The sequence below is a fragment of the Crassostrea angulata genome, chromosome 8 (assembly GCF_025612915.1).
Source record: "Crassostrea angulata isolate pt1a10 chromosome 8, ASM2561291v2, whole genome shotgun sequence".
NCBI classification, from domain to species: Eukaryota; Metazoa; Mollusca; class Bivalvia; order Ostreida; family Ostreidae; genus Magallana; species Magallana angulata.
In genome coordinates this window covers 17,382,878-17,406,353 of record NC_069118.1, presented here as the reverse complement: position 1 = coordinate 17,406,353, position 23,476 = coordinate 17,382,878, and the positions used below count along the sequence as shown (strand labels likewise).

The window sequence follows — 23,476 nt, the reverse complement described above, 5'->3', positions numbered from 1 at the left end:
CTTCGCTGCGTTCCTAATGTTCCAGCATGGCGGGTTTCCTGTCAAGGTGTATTGAAAAAATCAAATCATGGATTCATTGGTCTTGGACATACCTGTTAGCTGTGTGGGTTGTTTTAGTAGTGTTTGTTGTCTACATTCTCCGTGGACCATTGAAACTTAGCGAAAACTTTTCTTATGGTGAGAAATATTCTTTAATTCACCGAACAAGTCAATAACATTAGTTGCAGATTTAGTGCAGATGATGTGGACAAAGTATGCACATATTTAGGGTCACCTCAGCATTATCCTGAAAACAGTGATCTAGAAGATGTTAATGCACTTGCATTTAAAATGCAGCTAAATATTTATGCATATCATAAAGCCTTCTTGGGGATCCAAAATATCTAATTCAATCACTGCTTTAAACAGGTTGGGCACCAACCCCCGTTTGGTGTTTGGAGTCCCATTTGGTGGTTAAATGCCTGAACGGTATACGTATTTTACCTACCAATTGGGACTCATTTTTTGTTCAACTCGGATTACGTTTTTCTGGAGGAAAGGCGCATCACGTTTATTACCGGGCAAGTACTCTGACATGTTTGCTTCATGATTAAACATTCGTTTAAAAAATTTGATGTGTCGATTTTTCCGCACACATGTTTTAAAAAAGGCCGTGATGAAATGCTCCCCGGAAGTCGCATATAAACAAAGTGTTTATGTCTTCTAAAAGATCGATTTTAATCAAAATACGACATGGCCTCATTCCTTGAACTCTGTACTTTCGATTTCTATCATCCGGGCAAGTGGAAAACAATTGCAGTAAATGAAATCGGTGTTCTTAAGTGATGTACGTCGAAAGCTCAATTTAGGTATGGAGGCCCAATCGTACATTTCTTCAGTAAAATTCCTGGACAAAAGTAAAGTATGATTATGAAAATAATACCGAAAGTACAAGGTAATAAGTCACTATTTATGTTATAACAAAACAAATTTCGTTAGTTAAGATCTTAAGTCAGTTTTACTGAGAAATTTAATATAGCGCGAACGGGGCTCCATACCTAAATAAGCTTATGACACACACCTAAAGATCATTGTTTTGATTGGCTGCAATTGTTTTTCACTTGCCCGGATGATAGAAATCGAAAGTACAGAGTTCAAGGAATGAGGCCATGTCGTACTTTGATTAAAATCGATCTTTTAGAAGACATAAACACTTTGTTTATATGCGACTTCCGGGGAGCATTTCATCACGGCCTTTTTTAAAACACGTGTGCAGAAAAATCGACACATAAAATTTTTTAAACGAATGTTTAATCATGAAGCAAACATGTCAGAGTACTTGCCCCAGTAATAAACGTGATGCGCCTTTCCTCCAGAAAAACGTAATCCGAGTTGAACAAAAAATGAGTCCCGTTTGGTTGGTAAAGTAGGTATACTGTTCAGGCATTTAACCACCAAATGGGACTCTAAACACTAAACGGGGGTTGGTGCCCAACCTGTTAAATCTTCATACAATTCTTTTGAATTTTTAAACACTCAGAAAAGCTTTATTACCCATTAAAACTGCATTTGGCAAGTTCTGGATACAGGCCAATAAAGATTGTTCACTCAATCCACATTATGGCATTTGTGACAAGGCTCTTAACAATTACAAGTTTCAAAGTAAGATAAAAACGACCAGTTGTAAATGAAGAATATGATATTTATTCTTCAAAAATAATTTTTAGGAAGTTTTGCTCTCTACAAAAATAATATTTTGATCACAGCCATAAGTTTTACGCAGAACCAGAAGGCATGTACCACTTTCATTTTCACTGGTAAGTTTTAGAGCAAAAGATAACCATGGGTATGACTTCACACTGAACCTACTTATTTTCCAGAACTTATAGGAATGGGTAAACCAAGCATCTATAAGATTTAGAGCTGCAACTATATTATAGAACCATGATGCATTGGAATTTGTGATTCAAGCCACGTTATTACGTACTCAGTGTAGTTTTTATAACTGAGCAAATTTTGTGTGGTTCAATATCATATTTGAGAGAGAGTTTTACATGTCAAAGTATTGAATAGATTATATAAAAGTTACAAGCACTTGACATTTTCAATGATATAAAATGCCCACTTCACACTGCACCTACAGAGAACATATGTTGTAGTGTTGTCAGTGTAGGAGTGTTTCCACAGCTGGAAACAATGCCTCTCAATCTGTTTCGAGAGTATGTGTTGTATATGTAGTAAACAGGTTAACATATTTTTGATTTTTAAGTTATATGAGGTTGAAAGGTTTTTAATCAGTCTAAGTGAAATTCAGCATTTTGATTTTCATGTATTTATAATTTTTTTAAGATTTAATACTCTTGTTTGCTGAATCAACACTATTTTGAAAATCACAATAAGGTTGTTCAGTGTACAGTTTGGGAATTTCTTTGACTATCTTAGTATTCTTACAGAAATATATTATATAACTTTGATTCTGCAAACAGAGCATGTGGTTGTAACTGACAGGATTTTTGTATTGTATTTGCAAATGGGTATATAATATTTTGAGAGTTGTCTTCCTTATGTATAGAAAATAAACAGAGACTGAGAAAATTGGTGTGTGTTTATATATATACATTATCATATATATGAGAAAAAAAGTTTTGAATATGCTTTATTTAAGATCTTCTAATTGGCAGGATTACAGGAAAAAAACTTACGTCAAAATTTCACCCATGATGTATTTTAATTTAGTTTATAATTTTTTTTTACATTTTTGTGGACGAGTATTTTGAAATTTTCCGAAGATGAAATTTTCCCATCTTTTTAAGTCTAAATTTAAGATTAATATATTTTTTTAAAATTATAATCCACCATATACCAAGTAGTCCAAACTTGTGAATAAAGGTATTCCTAGTTTTATAGACTCAAAGTTTTTCTTCATGTTTAGAAAAAAAATGATACAATACAAATTGATCCAAGACTGCTTTGATGCAAACATCTTTAAATTATTGATCTGGATGTTGTATATACTGGTCAGGATGGGGTAAAGTTAATCATACAGAGTTCACTTTTTAGACTTTTTCACTCTCAGTCTGTCTTTTACAAATAGGGTTCTATATATAGCTCTCAAATGGGTCTGAAATCAAAGGTGAATTTGTCAATGTTTCAACCTTACACCCTAAAACTGCTTTGGGTTTATAAACATAGACCAAGCTCAAGTTTCAATAAAAGTCTCCCTACAATAGTAAGCTCAACTAACCTTTTTTTAATGCATGCCTCTGAGAGCAGAAGTACACATATTTTATAAAATCTTCACTTATGATCTCAGTCCAGTAACTGTATATCTGTTCTTTTTTTTTTTTTTGCATGTTACAAAATTTGCAATATTTGGGAAACGTAAAACTTTTTATTTGTGTCGTCCATTTTTGTAATTGCAATTTCAAAAAATATTTTTAGCAATATAATTTCTGCATATTGAATCTTAGCAATGTAAAACTGATTAAAAAAAACAAAATGAAAATTAGATCATTGCAAAAATTACCTGATACATGTATATGGCAGGTATTCCACTGACCACTATGTAGACGTAGTGTTATTAACAATGTATTAAAAGAAATGCATATCAAACATTAAGATAATGAACACAAAATGCCCTCATCCCTATGAATACCAATCACTGTAAAATGGAAAATTAATTTTACTGTATCAATTTCTTTTAACTTTTCTTAAATGATAAATATTTTTTGGTTCAATAGAGAGAAATTGTAAATTTGTTATTGACCATTAAAAAACCCCCAAAATGGATAGTAAGATACAGGTAAATAGTTAAAGAGGATTAAATGAATAGCTTTATCAGTATAAGTAAATTAGGATGGATTGATCAATCAGTTTAAAAATTCATATTGAATTTAGTATTCATAAATATTCATAGAATTCATAGGTAAAGTACAGAGTTGTATATTGTGGAATCATGTCGTTATGCAATATATACCACATATTTACACATTTTTGAAAAAGGAAGGAGACAGAGAATTTCGAACTACAAATTACATTAAGATTTGATGGTATATTGTCTTAGCTATGTATTCTCTGTACTATGCCAATACCTGTTGGAAATTGCACACATGTTAACTCCAAAATTGTGAGCATATTGCAGTGTGTATTCAGTCAGATCCATTGTGACATTGAATATATATGAGTATGGCTGTTTTTGAATTGATAATGGTTATCAAGAACTGCAAAGGTCGGGGTCAAATAGTACATGACAATCTGTGGAAAATCTTCACCTTTGTTCTAGTATATAAATGTAGAACTATATATACATGACTGTATATGTAAGCTGGTGTTATTCAATTCAGCAACATTCCTACTGTTTTAACAAAGCCAACTATGTTCTTCAGTACATTAGGTATGTACAGTAAGCATCTAATATTGAGGTTTGTTATGATGTCAGATGTAATAGACAGTGTGTGGTGGGCTGAAATGTTGATTTATCATTTTTAAAGAATTTTGTAGATTTGTTTGAAGTGATTTTCATCAAAACTAATTTCATGAGTTAAAACCTTGGTGATCATATAGGAGCTAACCTGCATAAATGAAACATTTGAGGATTTATTTGCATTCACTAACTTAAAATTAAACTACTGCAGAAGCAGAAATATTTGTTGAGGATTTAATTTATTTTTGTTGGCAGTATAAATCAATGAAATTAAATCCATGATGAATTTTTAACCAAAATTTTAATGAATACAAAGAGATCACGGTATGACGAAATTAAATGCCAACGGAATTTTATTTGGTTCAAAAAACAATGAAATTTTGACCCAACGAAATTATGTGCTTCTACAGTATTTACAAGTAAATGCACAAAATTTAGTGCTTTGGGTTTTTTTTGTGTTGACTTATTTTTAACATAAAATGGTATCCATTAACTGCTATACATATAAATGAGTGAACTTTATCCACACTGCAAGGGGAACACTCCCATTTATGACATGATTAATCTTATGAGTACTGTAGAGTATGGTCAGAAATGCATATGGTGAACAAAGATGTATACAGCAAGCAATGCACCTATTTGTACTATTATTACTTTGATTACAAACTCTGTATTTTTTTTTTCAATTATTAAAAGCATGTCACCTATCCATAATTACAACAGTTTAAATTTGTCATTATTGAGCATATTGTCCCTTTTTTTTTATGCTGCTACCTATTTCCCATGACCCTCCCTGCCCCCCCCCCCCCCCAAAAAAAAATGCTCCAAGAAACATAGAAAATACAGCAAATATAGTAACTAAGATGGGGACATAACCCTAAATTAAATACATTCTCACTGTGGAAAATAATTTGTACTGAAGGATAATGGGTTGCAAAGACTTTGCATAAAGTACACATGTATAACAATGCATATTAGTTACAATATAATCTGGGTATCCATTATTTCTGGTCAGTCATATTTCATGTACCGGTAACAATGACATAAAAATGCCCATAATGATAATTTCAATAAGGTGATTCAGGCAGGGAAATCTGGTTGTGATAATTGTCAGTTTGGGCGGCCAGCTGATCGTCAATTTCCAGGCTTTAGCTGGTATTGATTTTTCCGTCTCCGTATGCGATGCCACTACAGTCAGAGCCAGTCTCTCACTCTGTGTTGGCCTCTCGCTGGTGACGTAAGGGATACAGCAGCTTCTCTTTCAGCCATCATGCTCTCCTTATTCAGTGACACATGTATGTATGAAGATTTTTCTTATCCTCCATGAGGTTATGACTTGAAATTAGAGGGTTTTATGGTAACCTTGATTGATAATTATCATAGATATTAAAGGATTTCGTTCTTCAGGTACAAGGGAATATTGTAGCATATTTATTCACTTAAATGGGCTTGATGAAGAGATTTTTTGCTTTCCTCACTTAGTCAAATGAAGACATCTAGTTTTTATTGAGTGACATTTGAACCTGATGTGAAAAGTAACCTTTAAATGGCATGTACAGTGTGTGTATGAAACAGGAGGTTGCCTCTACTGGTTATTGATAAATTAGTAGCTTTGAACAGAGTGTAGATGAATTATTGATTTTTGAGTGTGTTTATTTCACCCTCACAAGGAGGTGTTTGTCAGAAGTTCAGAGAGAGAACATGTACATTTAGTAGTATGATGTTTGTAGATTAATCTCAGAATAACCAGGTTAGATTCGTACCAGTGTCCGCAGTTGTCTAGCTGTCATTTTATTGAGGTGCTTTCTTATGAATGATGAACTTCAAAGATACTGTAAGGCTTATTTAATGGGCTATTTTTTTTATCATACTAAAATGAATGTGTTTTACCTCCAACAACCCCCCCCCCCCCCCCCCCCCCCACAAAAAGGCATATCAATTACCGGAATTTTATGGACATGTACGTATGTGAAGATACTGAACAGACAAGCTGCCTTTGAAATATGATAACTTGAATTACTGAAATATGACTTGATAACTTGAATTACTGAAATATGACTTACAGAAGCAGATTTGCAAACCCCTGGTTTGATATCAGAGTCTTCGAGATGTATAAGACGATTTAGTTAGGCTGACCTTGTACATTTGATGTACAGTGTACATGTTCATTTAACTACATTTATTTCTGTCTCAGTACAGTACAGTGCTCATTAGACAATCATATAAAATAGGAAAGGGCTAAAATAGTTGTGTCCATGCAGCCTATTCCCATTCAATATACATGTAATCTATTGAATAAAATATTATTTATTTTTAATCTGGTATAAAATATGCATTAAGAAACTGACACATTGCTCCTAACTCCCATCCCTGTTGAACTTTAAATACACATGTATTTAACCTGAATGATACAGGATTTAACCTGAATGATACAGGATTTAACCTATGGATTTTTGATAAGTTAACTACTCTGTTGTGAACATGGAGGAACTGTTGATATTTCATGTATATCGTTAATAATTGATTAACATACAGGACAAGGATTATGAGATAAATATTGGCTTATTGATCAGCTGTTAATTAAATGGTTTTCCTTTGTTCCACACAAGGCTTTTCACATTAGGGTCTCTTTAAGATTACATTACTTTATTTAAATCCATTAATTTTTAAACAATTTCTTCTATTGTACCTTTTTGATGGGTGTTTTAACATTTAAACAATACCTGGAATGTACTAGAATTCACTGCTTAATACATGTAATATCATGACCTTCATCTTATAATCTAATATAGATTTCATCTAAAACATGTAAAAACTGCATGTAAATTGGTTCGTGGTTGTGAATTTTTGTCTCTGATTTATTACCCAACATTTCTACCTGTACATGAAGCACTTGCGGATCCTTGACACAAGGCACTGAGATAGTCATATAATTGAGACAGTTATGTAATTCACAAGATACTTGGTGTTTGAAGCATCAAACTGTTTTAATAAATGGATTTATAGCTGGTATTGTGAGAGTGCAAAGAAGGAGGTGAAAAATGACGTTATAAAATGACAACAATACCCATACTACACAATCCTGATGCTTGAGAGTGCAAGCCTGAGGCAGGGGGGACTGTATTGATGGCCGACTGACACCTTACATGTCAGTTTAGAAAACCAAGCTCAGAAACAAAGCTTGGTGACAAAGTTTTACAATCAATATAATGTCTGCAGTTATACCGCAGACTGGAAGCCTTGTGAGAGAGACTTTTCTGCCGGTGACCAAATTAACCAGTTTAATGGCATGTGTAGTCTGCATCTGATTAAACTACAGCTATTGGCTCTATAGCAATAAGCTGTTGAAATTGTGTTGGTTCTAAGTGGATTTATTTGTTAGGTGTTACAGTTACTTTGTAATAGCATTTACAGATGGAAGGAAGCCATTATTCTTTTGTTTTATTCCACAGTTGTATTTACCATCTTTATTGAGAAACGGAAGGAATGTCAGTGATATTAAGTGTTAGGGACTCATCATTCTGATTGAGCATCACATAGCTACAATGATTTTGACAGCTATAGATGATCATCATGGCTTCCGACCTTTTGAAAACTTACAAAAAACTATTTGAAAAAGGAAAAAATCAATACATGTATTAGAATAAATGTCAAAATCATAGGTAGCTGTGCATTTTATCTGAACTTTAAAGTATATCTGTTTAGTAATGTGCAGTATTGTTGACCATTTAGCCTCATGAAGCATATATAACATGTATAAGGTAAATTTGGAGGGTAGTGGTATTATTACAGAAGTTTAAGGGACTTTCAAAGTTTCTATAAGCAGTACTGTTATTCAAACCAAACAATAGCTGGGTGATGCAGTGTTGGTGGCTCCATAATTTAGAAACTTAGGTACACACATGTGCATTAAATTGGGCACCACCATTTGTACCATTACCGGTACATACGATCATTATCCATGTTCAATTGTTTATGATATGACCAGGCTCCACCGTCACCAAAGTTTTCAAATCCCTCAACTCATTCCTCAACTCAAATTCTGTAAAGGAAAGTGCATAAACTTGAGGTCAAACCTCCGATTTGAGGCTGAATTTTGACTTGAGGAAAATTGATGACGACAGCTGCAGATCTTATAAATTACTTTAGTTTAAGATAGTATGGTTAATGTATAATATTTTTTTTCCAGCAACCATGTTCCTGAACACCCTGACCCCCAAGTTCTATGTAGCACTGACGGGGACATCCTCCCTTATATCGGGCCTTATTCTGGTGAGTATCTGAGATGTCTGATGGAGTACCTACAAAATGCATGGAAGGGTCTCTGCTAGGTTGCATATGCATTTTCAAAGAATTAAAATCAGATTCCTCCATATTAACTCCACCCCTATTTTTTATGCTGAATTCTAAAAATGATAATAGCAGCTGAATTTGGGGGAAACATTGACAACACAGTCAGTGGTTGGTTATTAAGAGAGCATGCATGCTTTTAAAGTGAGTGAGAATGGTTTTAACAAATTATGGTGGAATAAGTTTGGATGCTGTAGAATGTAAAACCATCCAGCCAAAGGTCTTCCACTCCAGCCTTTGGTATCTATTACAGGAATTGATTTCTGTCTGTCTGATACCCAATGCAGGCCTCGGATGTACAATTAGTAAAAAAAATTTATTACTACAGAGAACAACAAAGACCAGATAACTTCCTCTGTGATTTCTGTCCTTCCTGGAAATCAATCTCATCCTTCTCAGATAACTTGTAAACAAAAGTGCATTATGATGACTCTCTCTCTCTCTCTCTCAATCAATCAAACAATTGAACACCTATGCAGATAGACATATAGTTAAATGTCAACACAACAAGTTTAGATTGCTTGTGAGTATAAATGTCTTATCAGGTGATGTCAGAATATCATATTTTCAAACAGATTAAGAGATTCGATATTCAGATCATTTTTACAGCATTCTTCAGACTGTTGACTGTCTGTGAGAAGTTAATTATCCAGTGTTTTAAAGAAACTCCTTAGCAAACAATTAGTTATTGATCCATGTATCTTGTGTCCTGATAAGTGATGATTCAAGCTAGCAACACTTAAATGCTTTCTTGCCAGATAAAGAGTATAAATCAATTATTAATGGGTATTAAATACCGATATATTTGTAAATGGCAGAGAACTTGGTGATTTCCAAACTGTAAAAATTGATGAACAAAAAAGAAATAAAATTTTGCGTGCCTATGATGTTTATTTGTCTCTTTCAGATATTTGAGTGGTGGTATTTCAAGAAATATGGCACCTCCTTCATTGAACAGGTGTCCCTGAATCACATATCCCCCTTGCTGGGTGGAAATGACAACCCAAACCAAGAAAACAACAATACGACTCCCTCCTCTTCTTCATCATCTTCATCTTCATCAAACTCCACACATCAGCAATCCATGCCAGGTACAGTGTGTTATACTGCCTTTGAAGAGAAAAGTGTATTGCAGTTGGTTTGCAAATGTTAGTCAGTTAGTCTGTCTGTCAGTAGAGCATATGTTCAAAAAATTTCATGAAAACCCTGCTTGAAAATCCTCTTCTCTGTGGATAACCTCTATTGACAGGTCAAAGTTCTACAACTATTTCAGGCTCAAGTATTGTCTGACTGGTTAATGTTTACAACAGTTTTCATATGTGTTTTTAAAAATAACAAACGTATGTTTCTTCCATAGAATGTAAGGTGTGGAGGAACCCCTTGAATTTGTTACGGGGATCTGAGTACCAGCGCTTTACGTGGGCCAAGGGGAAGGAGCCCCTCACCTATTATGACATGAACCTGTCGGCCCAGGATCATCAGACTTTTTTCACCTGTGAGGCAGATGCTGGGAAACCAGAATATGAAGGTAAGGAGATTCTACCTGGGAAATTGTTTATAGGTTGAAATTGATGCAGTTCTAAGTCTCATATTGAGTGTTCTTGCATGGTAAATCTATGTGGCTAGGGATAAAACCAGGGTTTGAGTAAAGGTCAAAGTCAGTGTTAAAGAAGTAGATAATGACGACATCTGCATTCTTTTCTTTGTATTTCCAGTTATGCAGAGGGCATGGAGAGAAAGAAACCCTGCATCCAGAATAAAGGCAGCCAAGGATGCCTTGGAGAAAAACCCAGAGTGAGTTTTGGTTACAATACACATGTATCAATTGGTAGATTACACAGTGGTCCTATAATTAACAATGCAACATCAACACCATTCCACCATACCAAAACAGCTTGTTACATGGAGTCACTGACACCTTGCTAACACCCAGCCACTACTCCCCAACTACCACCCAGAACTGGTTTCGAAACTGTCTCCCTCCCTCCAAAAGAAAATTTAAAGTCAAATTATGTGTTATATTTTAACTTTCTTTAAACACTTGACATATTTTAGTAATTGGGTGACAGATCTTAAATAAAATTCTGTTTACTCCAGGAGCTAATTATGTAACATTCTAATACTTTATGTAGGTACATGTAGAATTAATGCTGTACATTGATGCAATATGATATGTACATAGTTATCAATAATTGGAGACTTGACCTAGTGAGGGACTGTTCATGTATTAAAGGTCTGGTTCATGTTTTCAGCTGTCCCACAGCCATGATATTATTAGCAGAGGAAGACACAAGTTCCATAGTTGATGTAAGTATAGGGAGAACCGTTGACGGATACTGTGGAATCATGTTTATTTGTGGGGGTCAATGTTCGTGGGTAGCCAAATTTTTCCTGGTTTGTGGGGACTAATTTCGCCGCTAGCTATATAGTTCTATTTTGTAAATAATTACTAAACAAATGCTTTTATATACGTTCGTGGGGCTGTCAATTCATGTGCAAGGGTTACCAATGAAAGCCACAAACTTTGGTCCCCCATGAACAATGATGATTCCACAGTACATTATATTTTAGTTTTAGAAATAACCTTTATTCAAAAAAAGAAAGAAAAAGCAGCATCATGTATTTATGAATAAGTGTCAGATGCTATATACATGTGTGCAAACAAAAATTGTAAGGATGCATTGGGAATGATAAGTCAACATAGAATAATCAGATCAAATGATGAAAATATATAGGATTTATCTACATTAACATATATCTGTACCAAGTCTTTACATTGTTTAATAAGCTAGACATATGAGTTCTATTTATTATTCTATTTCAAATCCAGTGTTGCATTTTACAATGAAACTTACCACATAGTCATAAATATTTTTAGTCTCATGGAATGCTCTTTGATGAGGTAAATTTAAATTAAACCATTGAATTACTTTAATTTTAATTGATTTCTATGATGAAACATGTACTTTTCAGCCATTTAATTGACTCGTTGATTAGTTTGTGATTACCGGTAATAAGCATTCATTAATTTGGTTTCAAGTTGTAAGTTCTTTTGTAAAATGCAATCCAGCTTATTGTCAGTATCAAAGGATATATACTGTAAAAGTGGTGGTAAAGTACACAATTTTTTTGGTCAATTAATACATTTGGGTATTGAATACACAGATGTGGCATTTACTACACAAGGGTTTTGCTTTTTTTTACCATAGGCGCGGGGGTATTTTACGCAGTTTTAACATTACAGCGTAACTAGTGTAAATTACCACCACGCGTAAATAACCACTTTTAAAGTACCGGTACACGTGATTACATTGGACCAAGGCTTTTCAGTCACAGAAATACATTTTATCCTGAGGTTTATAACTGAAAACTGTGATGATTAATGAATGTTGTTTAACAGGCGGAGAAAATGTTTAAACAAGCGTATAAAGCAGCAGAGGTGAACTATAAGAAGTCCATACAGACTCAACATCAAAGCTCCACAAATGAAGCCATTCATCGTAAGAATTTCCTCAATATCTCTAAATCTTTCATCTTATTTTTCTACAAATCTATCCTTTTTAGCTCACCGAGACGAAGTCAAGGAGAGCTTATGCTATACCCTCGGCGTCGGCGGTGGCGTCGGCGTCCGGACCTGGTTAAAGTTTTTGTTGCAGGTCCTGTATCTAAGCTATTACTTGCCCTATCTTCACCAAACTTGCATGGATGATGCATCTGGACCTACTTATGGACTTGAAAGACTTGGATGCTGAATCTGGGTCCTAAATTTCAGATGCTGGAGGAGGTTAAGGTTGTTGGACCAGGTTAAAGTTTTTGTTGCAGGTGCCCTTTGATAGCAGTATCTTAGTTACTGCTGGTCTGTACTTCACCAAACTTGCATGGATGGTGTACCTTATGATACTGATGCACCAGACAGGCTTGAGTGCTGAATCTGAGCTATAGGTTTCGGATGCTGGAGGAGGTTAAGGTTTTTGGAGCAGGTTAAAGTTTTTGTTGCAGGTGGCTATTGATAGCAATATCTAAGTTACTACTGGTCCTAACTTCACCAAACTTGTATGGATGATGCGTCTTATGATACTGATGCACCTGACAAGCTTGAATGCTGAATCTGAGCAATAGGTTTCGGATGCTGGAAGAGGTTAAGGTTTTTAGAGCTGGTTAAAGTTTTTGTTGCAGGTGCCCTCTGATGATTAATCTTAGTTACTACTGGTCCTAACTTCACCAAACTTGTATGGATGGTGCGTCTTATGATACTGATGCACCTGACAAGCTTGAATGCTGAATCTGAGCAATAGGTTTCGGATGCTGGAAGAGGTTAAGGTTTTTAGAGCTGGTTAAGTTTTTGTTGCAGGTGCCCTCTGATGATTATATCTTAGTTACTACTGGTCCTAACTTCACCAAACTTGTATGGATGGTGCGTCTTATGATACTGATGCACCTGACAAGCTTGAATGCTGAATCTGAGCAATAGGTTTCGGATGCTGGAGGAGGTTAAGGTTTTAAGAGCTGGTTAGATAAAGTTTTTGAAACAGGTGCCCTCTGATGATGATATCTTAGTTATACTTGTCCTTACTTCACCAGACTTCCATGGATGGTGTGTCTTATGATACTGATGCACCTGACAGGCTTGAATGCATAGTCTGGATTCGGATGCTGGATAAAATTAAGTTTTTAGGAACAGGTCACATGTTTAATAGATGATAGTACTATTTCAAACTTGCATAGTTAATTTAACTGTAATATGAATGAATCGCAGAGGTAGCTTCAGATGCAGAGCTTGATCTCCATTATCAAGGATGCTAAAAAATAAATCTTAGTTATTACTGGCCCTAACTTCACCAAACTTGAATGGATGGTGTGTCTTATGAAACAGATGCACCTGACAGGCATGGATGCTGAATCTGAGCCATAGGTTGCGGATGCTGGAGGAAGTTAAGGTTTTAATTGCTAGTGCCCTCTGATGATGATATCTTAGTTATTACTGGTCCAAACTTCACCAAAATTGCATGGATGATGCGTCTTATGATACAAATGCACCTGATGGGCTTGAATGCTGAATCTGAGCCATAGGTTTCGGATGCTGGATGAGGTTTAGTTTTTTGGAACAGGTCACATGTTTTATAGATGATAGCTTGCATAGTTGATTTAACTTTATTATAAATTAAATGCAGAGGTTGCTTCAGAAGCAGAGCCTGATCTCCATTATCAAGGATGCTGAAGAACTCTCCTACCTCACTCAAACGATAGATAGATAGATGTGTTTGTTGATAAATGATATAACATGATTCCTATGATAAAGTATTGTATGATATGAAACAATATTGTTTGATATGATACAATATGATATCATATGTTATATTATAAAAAGTTATATGATACAATATGATATTGTATCAATTTTTTTGATATTTTATGATATGCTTATGTATCATGATATTGTTATGTATAGTATTGTATATTATGATACAATATTGTATAATATTATATTGTATTTTTAATTTATTATTTTATCACATGATACAATTACATAAGATATTGCAAAATATTGTATTGTATCCTATGATACAATATTGTATATTCTATAATATTGTATCATACATTATTGTATAATATGATATTGGTTTCAGTAATATAGAATTATATCACATGAAATTGTATTATATGATATTGTAATATTATATAATATTGTATCATACGATATTGTATGATATGATATTGGTTTATATGATATATTATCATATCACCTGAAATTGTATTATATGATATTGTAATATATTTTATTGTGTCATATGATGTATGATATTATGTATTATATGTATAATATAATAATGTATTTTATAATATTTTACCATATCACATAATATTGTATCATTTGATAAGATACAATGTTGGAATCAAATTATATTGTATTATATGATATAATATCATATAATGTATCAAATATGTTTCAGTGTCATTCAATACAATATCATTCTATATTATACTGTACAATATGATATCATGTTTCAGTGATATGATGTATTATGTAATATGATATTGTAATATGATACTATATTGTATTATATTTTATGATATTGTATTATGTGATCAAATACAATAAGGTATAACACAATACAATGTCATATCATACGTTACAATATCAAATCTCATTATTGTTTATTACGGTATTTTATTTATTATATGATATATATTATATTAGAAATATGACATGATGCAATGTTTAATTTTAAATCATTGTATTGATTAACATATGAACATATGATTATCATAAAAAAATTTATCAGATGATATACGATATTTTGTCAAAACAGAATCCATGAATATCCAAGATCATAAAGTATGATTTTCATATAAAATAATAAAGGTGGTCTTATGAAGGTGATGTTCCATAAGGGTGATGCTCCGTCTCGGTGAGCTTAGTAATCTATGATTACCTATGTTTTTATGAATTAAATGTGATACAAACAGTTACACCCCAAAAAATAAAACTGATCGAGTGTCTAGCTATAGACTTATGAAAATAAAAGATAATGTTTTTAGTATAATCTTATTTGATTAATTTGATATTTGATGAAAACTTTCAAATGAATGTTTAAAAAGAGAAAAAAAATCCAGGATATATTCGGATTTATTTTTTTGAAATTTATTGATGTTGAACTTTCGTATGTTTCTTTTATAGGAAGAGATGTAAATGTTTTAGTTTATGTCAAAAGACGATTAGCCATGTGTGCTAGAAAACTAGGTCGGACGAGAGAAGCTGTCAAAATGATGAGAGAGGTCAGTATTATTACTGAATTTTAAGGTGGTATGAGACACCTGTTGATACTGATGTTGATAAAAGTACACTCGAATAAAAATAATTTAACCCGTTTAGAATTTTAAAATTAGATTTAGAAATTTTACCAAAAATATGGATTCAAACTTTTGACTTACAAATGGGTAGCTAATGCTTAAACCCATTGCGCTACACTGATAGGTTACAATTTTGGAGGTACAGCGATATAAAATTATACTTTATTTTATTGCTTATTTAAATAGGACATATATCACAATATGGAGGTGTCCCATACCATCTTAAAATATATTCTTGTGAAATGTTTTTTGATAAATTCAATTGCTTAATGTGTATTGCTCAAATTTCTTTGAAGTCACTGAAATCATAGACAAATAACAGTTTTGTTACTAAATATAAAGCCAGAAGGATAACCTTCAATGGATATATTGTTTTCAAGTTTGATAAATATTTCTGTTTTACAGCTCATGAAAGAATTTCCCATGCTCAACTTATTCAATATACATGAGAATCTCATAGACGCATTATTAGAATTACAAGCATATGCTGATGTTCAAGCAGTTTTAGCTAAATATGATGGTAAGTATTAGTTTATTTATTGCTATTTAAACTAGATGTTATATGTAGACTTATATACAACAAAGGACCATATGAATATAAGAAATTGTCCTGATACTGAATCATCTGAACAAAGAACAGAGGTCATCAAATAAAGATCAATACTGCCCAGTTACTCTCCATTGTACTGTTATATAGAGAATCTTGAATGCATTTGCAAAAATTTACTATTAAATTTTAAATATGTATATCTGAAATGTTGATTGAAATATGTAGACTATGATGTGGTGAAAAACATGCAACTTCTGAAGAATTTTATATAGTACATTTGTACATGTATTACAGGTGGAAAGAATTTGGGAATAAAGATGTTTTGATTCCAATGGTTTTCATGAGTAACTGTTCTTGGACAGAATCTTAAAGATGTTTTCATACATTTTCTGTATCCTTATACTTGTCCACCACAGAAGCCATTCTGGTATTTTACAGTAGGATTCATTCTTTTGTAGATATAAGTTTGCCAAAGTCAGCAGCCATTTGTTACACAGCAGCTTTACTCAAAGCGCGAGCGGTGGCAGACAAGTAAGTATTGACTGATTATGTCGAACAGTTCTGTTAAGTTAGATTATACTAACAATACCTGTTGTAAAAAAAAAAACTTTAGCTTAGATCTTGTGGATTTTGGTAGTCAATTGCAAATATGTGTCATTTGGAAATTCCTCATACCCTTAATCCTACCGGAAGTGATTCAGCTGTTTCTTTAGAAATTTATAAATCTCAAATTAGAATTCCGGGGAGTTTTTTCCAAAATCAAATTTAGTCAGTATCTGTTTTCTTGAGATAACTAAAAAAAAATAAGGCACTGGAAAACTAGGAAAAGTCTATATTACCAAGACAATGAGTAATTTTTGATGATTAAGATCTATAATCATAATTGTCGCTAATCCTACCATATTTTAAAACTGTTTTAGATATATGTTTTGTTTGCTAATTTGCTGACCTATTTGTATGTACCATACATGTAACTGTTTTTCTGGAACATCATGCATGCCGTTGCGGTCCTCTTTGGCGGACTTGGCATGCATCACTTATGATGGCAGGTATATATCTTGTTCCAGGTTCTCGCCGGACATTGCCTCCAAGCGGGGCTTAAGTACGGCAGAAATGACAGCAGTAGAAGCAATACACAGAGCAGTGGAGTTCAATCCCCACGTCCCAAAAGTAGGTCAAAGTCCTTTAGATCAGTTATAACTTAGCGTCATTGACCGTTGACTTTTGCCAACTGGTACTAAATGCTTACATGTGCATGCATTGATTAGAATTCAATGACCAGTTTTGAATTGGCAAAATGATTGTTGGTAGTTCTTTAGTGATTTTGTTTCTTTTACTGTCAAGCTTCCAAAACAAAGAGCTTGTTTTAATGAATAACAATATTGGTAGGGTATTGATTCAAAAGTTAAAGTTCTGAAGTTAACGTCAGTTTCATGTAATTGCATGGAAATGTCTCATGGAATAATAAATGACTTGTAACTATTACTCTGAATTGAACCTGAGATAAATTAAAGATACCCCATTCTTTAGTTTGGATGTGATTTCCTACCCTTAGTTTATCACATTGATACATATTTGTTATCATGGGCTATAAAGCTTCATCTATAGGTAGTCATACACTTGCTTTTGTAATTAAACATTAAATGAAGAAATGAACAATTTCAAATGAAGATTAATATATAAATGTTTTGTTGTTGCAGTATTTTATCTACCAGCATTCATAAACTTGTTTTAATGATTAAACGTTGATTGAAGAAATGAAGATTTTCAAATGAAGACTAATATATTAATGTTTTGTTGTTGCAGTATTTACTAGAGATGAAGAGTTTAATACTACCCCCTGAACACATTTTAAAGCGAGGTGACAGTGAAGCAATAGCCTATGCGTTCTTTCATCTGCAACACTGGAAGAGGGTGGAGGGTGCTCTCAATCTCTTACACTGCACATGGGAAGGAAGTATGTGATACGAGGCGGTTCACAAAGCAATGACTTTATTTTGATATTTGTACACGAATACAGCAATAGTATACCACTAATTTACATGGGAATGACCTCATTATTGTGTGTAAACCAAAGCCACTGTTTTACATGACAGTCTTTGTATTTGGTTTTTTCTTGAGATGGGGGAAAATGTCTGAGAGGGATTTCTCATTTTAACCATCATGCTGTACGGAAATATTTCTTTTTGTTAATGGAAGGCATGGTGCCATCTTTGAAGGATTGCTAATTATTCTTTGTTTAATGTCTGTGATGAGTTCTTCAACATCTTTTAAGTGTAAAAACATGATGATATGAAAAGTCTGAAATAGATGCGAAAGCTGAAAGGATGGCAAATAACTGAGTCTTCATACTTTACTGTTATCACACTTTTAATTTCATTATACATATGTACCTGTAAATGTTGCTGTAAGATTTAACCATACATATACATGTTTGATCTATTTTGTAGCTTTCAGAATGATCCCCTACCCACTGGAGAAGGGGCACCTGTTTTACCCTTACCCCACGTGTACAGAGAATGCAGATAGAGAATTACTCCCTCGTAAGTTATACAAACTTGTCACATAAAATCATTTGTTGAAGACAACATTATTACTGAATAAGAACAGTCCTTCAATCACTTATATCTTTTGAAATATCATAACAACATTTTTGTATGAGAAACATGTTGAAACAATTTTTTACCATGTAGATATCTCTCTGTTGCAGCTTTTCATGATGTCTCAGTGTACCCAAAGAAAGAGTTACCATTCTTTATTCTGTTCACTGCTGGTCTCTGCTCCTTTACCGCCCTATTGGCTCTTCTGACCCATCAATACCCCGAACCCATGGGGGTCATTGCTAAAACAGTAAGTATATATCCATTTTCATTTATTATGGTCATATTTTTAACAGGAATTTTACTTTCTTTCTTTAGTATGAATTTTAAACATTATAAGCAAAAGAGTGCTGTCATGTTGATGTTTTGCTTGGTTGTAGGTCCTCACTTGGTTGTACATGCCCATCAGCTATATTTTGGAAAAACTGGAAGCCATCTTGCCCTCAAATCTCCTCCATCAACTGTCCCGCATCTAATCACCATGGCAACATCCCAATTTTAGGATGTCTGTCATGTTTTGATGGGGTTGTTAAAAAAAATTATGTGAACTTTTTTTTTTAAATTGGACAGTTTATATACATGTATATAAATATGTTTGGTTGTTTAGGAACTGTAAAACAATTGCCCTTTATTCTGATTTTTCTCCCCAGTTACTGTTGGGTTTTTACAATATTTTACAATGGAATGATACTGAATCATGTGTCAAATTGATGGACAGTTGTTATTTGAGCTATATAAGGGTAATACGCTGGGTACTGTGGTGGAGCATTTACAGTATTTCTGAAATATCTCATGAATGTTTATTCTGTTTTTGAATCAGCAGCTTATAAAGATGAACTGAATTACAAAATAGGGTGGGAATGATGACTAACTGATCTTCTCGGCCATTTACATGTACCCACCAATTACTTTTGAAAGGGAAAACAGAGAGCACTAAGTATATAAATCAATGTCTGCCTTCTTAATTCTAAATGCCCCGATCATTATTTCAAAATTTCAGATAAAAAAAACACAATTACTGGTAAAGGCAAAATTTGTATTTATTTTAAAACCAATCAACCGCCAGCTGAAGGTCTATTCTTTTGACCTTTTGACCTTGCTTGAAACAAAGCCCTCTCAGCTCTATTACTAAATCAAAATGGCCAATTTAAAAAAAACACAGTGGTAACTACATTTGTACTAAGTCACTGGGTATTGACTGGGTATTGACATATCCCTTTACTCCCATTCAGATTACATTGTTATAACAAATACGACAATGTTTAAGGTATTTTTTTACAAATCTGCACTACAATGATTTAACCTATTCACTGGAGGATCTTATGATTTTAATATGGTAATGGAAAGACATACCATAGGAGCAAGGGAGCTGTCAAAGTCATCAGATATAAAGCTAGAGAGAGGTGATAAACCCCGTACTGATCTGTCCAAACATTTGTGGAATTCCGTCACACCATATTTGTGGTTTCTGGTGCATTTCCACTACATGTTGAATGAAGAGGTAATCTGTTTTTGTTACTGCAAAAGGGTACGTAAACATTGTCATTATTGGAAGTTTTTGAATCGCTGATCTGGGCCAGTTTTTGTGTTTGGTGAGGTTTTATAAGCAGATTAGTGTCAATTTGTTGCCTTAGGCTAAACAATCATCTTTTTTTTTTTTGGACAGACAAGTATGAATTTATTTTTCTTTTTACCTGTGAAAAAACCCATTCTGTTTTCTCTTTAGAAAAAAAACTGCAATATAATTGTATATCAAGAGAAGTGTTCACAGCTTCAGGAAAAGTTATCATTACTTAACAAAAAACAGTTTAGGAAATGTCTCAAATCGATGGAAAAAATTCAGTGCTTTTCCACTTCAGTATTAAATCAAAGATTATTTTTGGTCCTCCTATTTTTCAGTGCGAATACATTTTTACAGGCTATTTATGAGTATTGATAACAAATGGCATTGATTGTCATTTATAAGGGTAACAGTTTTAAGGAGTTGGAGTAAATTTGGGCATTGTATGTTTAATATTAGAATACCGTCTTGCCCCAAGTCCCAAGAAAAGGACTAAGCGGGGAAAATAAAGGAATTGAAGCAGTAATTTAAGTGTTATTGTTTATTCTGACTTAAAGTTTAGAGTTCAGATTCTTTGTGAAGATGCTTTCCTTGTGGTTCATTTAAGTATGATGGTTGTTCTTATTGTAAATACAAGTGAACTGTCAACACCCTAACGTGAATTGTGTACTGCTGAAAGCCTTCATATCTTGTATGAAGAACAGTATAGCATTTTACTGTTAATATTTGCGTACCTCTTTTAATCTTTCTTTAAATTTTCATAAAAATGATTATAAAATTCGCATGATTATTAACCGTACTTTACATTTGGGAGAAAAAAAGAATTTACCTTCAATTTTAAATACTCCCTCTATCTATCTATCTATAGCTTATGACGTCAATGGCGTTCTTATTCAATGTTCGACCAGCCACAAACATAATGTCTACGTAGATCTAGAGCATCACTGGGATAGATATATGTAAGCAATAATTAAACAAAAGTGGAGTTCTATATTTTTGTATGCATTATAAGCAATTTAATAAACGTCTATTTTTTTTTGGGGGGGGGGGGGGGGGGGATAATCGCACATAAAGTATGTTCCAGGAATGCATACAATGGGTTTCTTTTAGAAATAAGAAAAAAAGGGAAATGTTGTACCGAAGGTGTATATATACACTTTATTTATTACTAACACTGTAATATATAATAATCAGTAATTTGAGTCAAACTTAGCTGCTGGTCTGTAACTCCCGGTCTGAAAATATGAGTCGTCCATCCGAATTTTTTTTTCAGACTGGGAGATACAAACCTGCTGCTAAGTCAAACTAAAAGAGGTCATTGTACATTTATTTGCTGTTTTGGAAAAAGTTTCGTGTTTTAATGGCAAACGAATATTAAACATAATTATCAGCGAATTAAACCGCTCATGCCTACAATTAACAATTTTCTCCATAATCAACAATTGCATGGGTACTATTTTTAATCTATTTTATTAGCGACTATAAATGAATTATTGATATTTTTAATTATCATGCTCTGAATTCAACTATTTTTATTGATTTTGTCTCTATACCTACAATATTGAAAATTTTTACATGTATTATGGTAAATATTTAAGCAATAATTATGTAGAAAAATGTAACATGGAGCAGAAATTCCCCATCAAACAGCAGTAGATGTGTCTGTATATTTTGCACCTTAATGAATGTTAGTACCGTGGCCTTACTTAAAAACATTTCGTTAGAATACGTGACCATGAAAGCTATACAGAACCATCTAGATTTCAAATTGCAACCAAGACTTCAGACCTTGGTGAGGTATAACTTATTTAATTCTGCCTATGTTGATTGGCTTCTGTTCATTTTTCTGAATCGTCCCAGTCAATGCTGACAATAACGCAATCCGTGCCAAGGCTTTTCTGATTAATCTATCTCCTACAAAAAAAAATGAAATGAGCAATGTGACCTGAAATATATTAATAATGAAACTCTCATACAATCGGATATCAGCGATAATAAATTGGACGATGACGCTCCCGCCTACATTTCAAATTCTATTACCAGCTTAACACATCACCCGTTGCCCCTGGCGACTAGAGAGGTGTTCGGTTACTAAAGTATTGGGCGCGATCATAGCGACACCACACGGCAAACAAAGCGCGCTCAGTCTCCGTCTGGTCGGAAACTGGCGTGTACGATACCCAGGATTGGTTGAATAAATACCCCATTTACGAAATTCAATAAGCATTCTCTTTAACCCGTGATAACTGTGCTCGCGGGGATTGAAAAGTCATATGTATCCATTGCACTTCACCGCAGACGAGAGTGTCGGTCTAACTTCCTCTGGAATTCGAAAACTGATGGAATACCATTCATCTTTATGTAATCAAAACTTGAAAAAGTATGAATGGGTTTCCGACTTCTGCCGGCGTCTAGCGTCGGAGCTATGGATTTATTTTCCCAGGTCGCCGCAGTAGAAGTACGGAACTTCGACCCGTATACCGACAATCTAAAGTCCCAAAGACAAAACTATTTGCTTTCTAAACAGACCACTGGACTTCCTCGCCGTTTTATCTACTACTGTCATTGATTTTATCATTATATTGGATTGAGTTTTATATCCATGATCCAATTTCTTCTGAAGTTTAATGTGATACCCAGTCCTGACGTACAAACGGCGTGAATTGATCGGGATCGGTAGCCACCGAGCAGAGCGATAATACCGTACAGCTATTGAGGGGGATTAGTCGAATATCTGGTGTGAAATCCCCCGAGTTTATAATAATTTAACTTTTGTAGATACCTGGTTTAACTTTGTAATGGGAGATAGGCAATAGTGGAAAATCTCCGTTCTCCTGTCTAAGACCTAACTACGACTTTAAAATCCAAGATAATATTCGAAGATTCGCGTACTAGAGCCACAAAAACAGATTAAACAAATTTTGAACAATACAAATTTTTATACAGAAATTCCTCCGAATGGTTTTCAAAATGAACACATTGACACAGAACCATCAATTGGTGTCTATTTCATACACAGCCTTAATAAAAACCTCTACTTACATATCAAAACTAAATATTAATCAATAGAAAAATAAACTTTTTCAATTTAAACAGGTTAACGTATAAAGTTAATGTAAAATAATTTAAATGTATTGTTGCAAGATTTTCTGAAAACTATG

The 23,476-nt window shown here is 33.6% G+C and overlaps 1 protein-coding gene across 4 annotated transcripts; it reads left to right on the top strand.

Annotated features, from left to right (window-relative positions):
• The first annotated feature begins 24 nt into the window (after positions 1-24).
• On the top strand, positions 25-20,841 carry LOC128159677 (suppressor of tumorigenicity 7 protein homolog). 4 transcript variants are annotated; one of them, XM_052822847.1, is made up of 15 exons: positions 25-177; positions 8,592-8,674; positions 9,660-9,843; positions 10,110-10,280; positions 10,468-10,546; positions 11,005-11,059; positions 12,153-12,252; positions 15,432-15,529; positions 16,010-16,124; positions 16,613-16,685; positions 17,222-17,324; positions 17,961-18,111; positions 18,605-18,697; positions 18,865-19,004; positions 19,135-20,841. In XM_052822847.1, exons 1-15 carry the CDS (start codon positions 27-29, stop codon positions 19,228-19,230), a joined length of 1,692 nt encoding a protein of 563 aa, XP_052678807.1. In that variant the 5' UTR covers positions 25-26; the 3' UTR covers positions 19,231-20,841. The 4 variants fall into 4 exon arrangements, with proteins under 4 accessions (XP_052678807.1, XP_052678806.1, XP_052678809.1 ...); XM_052822846.1 differs by having other exon boundaries at positions 17,204-17,324; XM_052822849.1 differs by lacking the exon at positions 25-177 and adding an exon at positions 5,348-5,697.
• Positions 20,842-23,476: the final 2,635 nt, after the last annotated feature.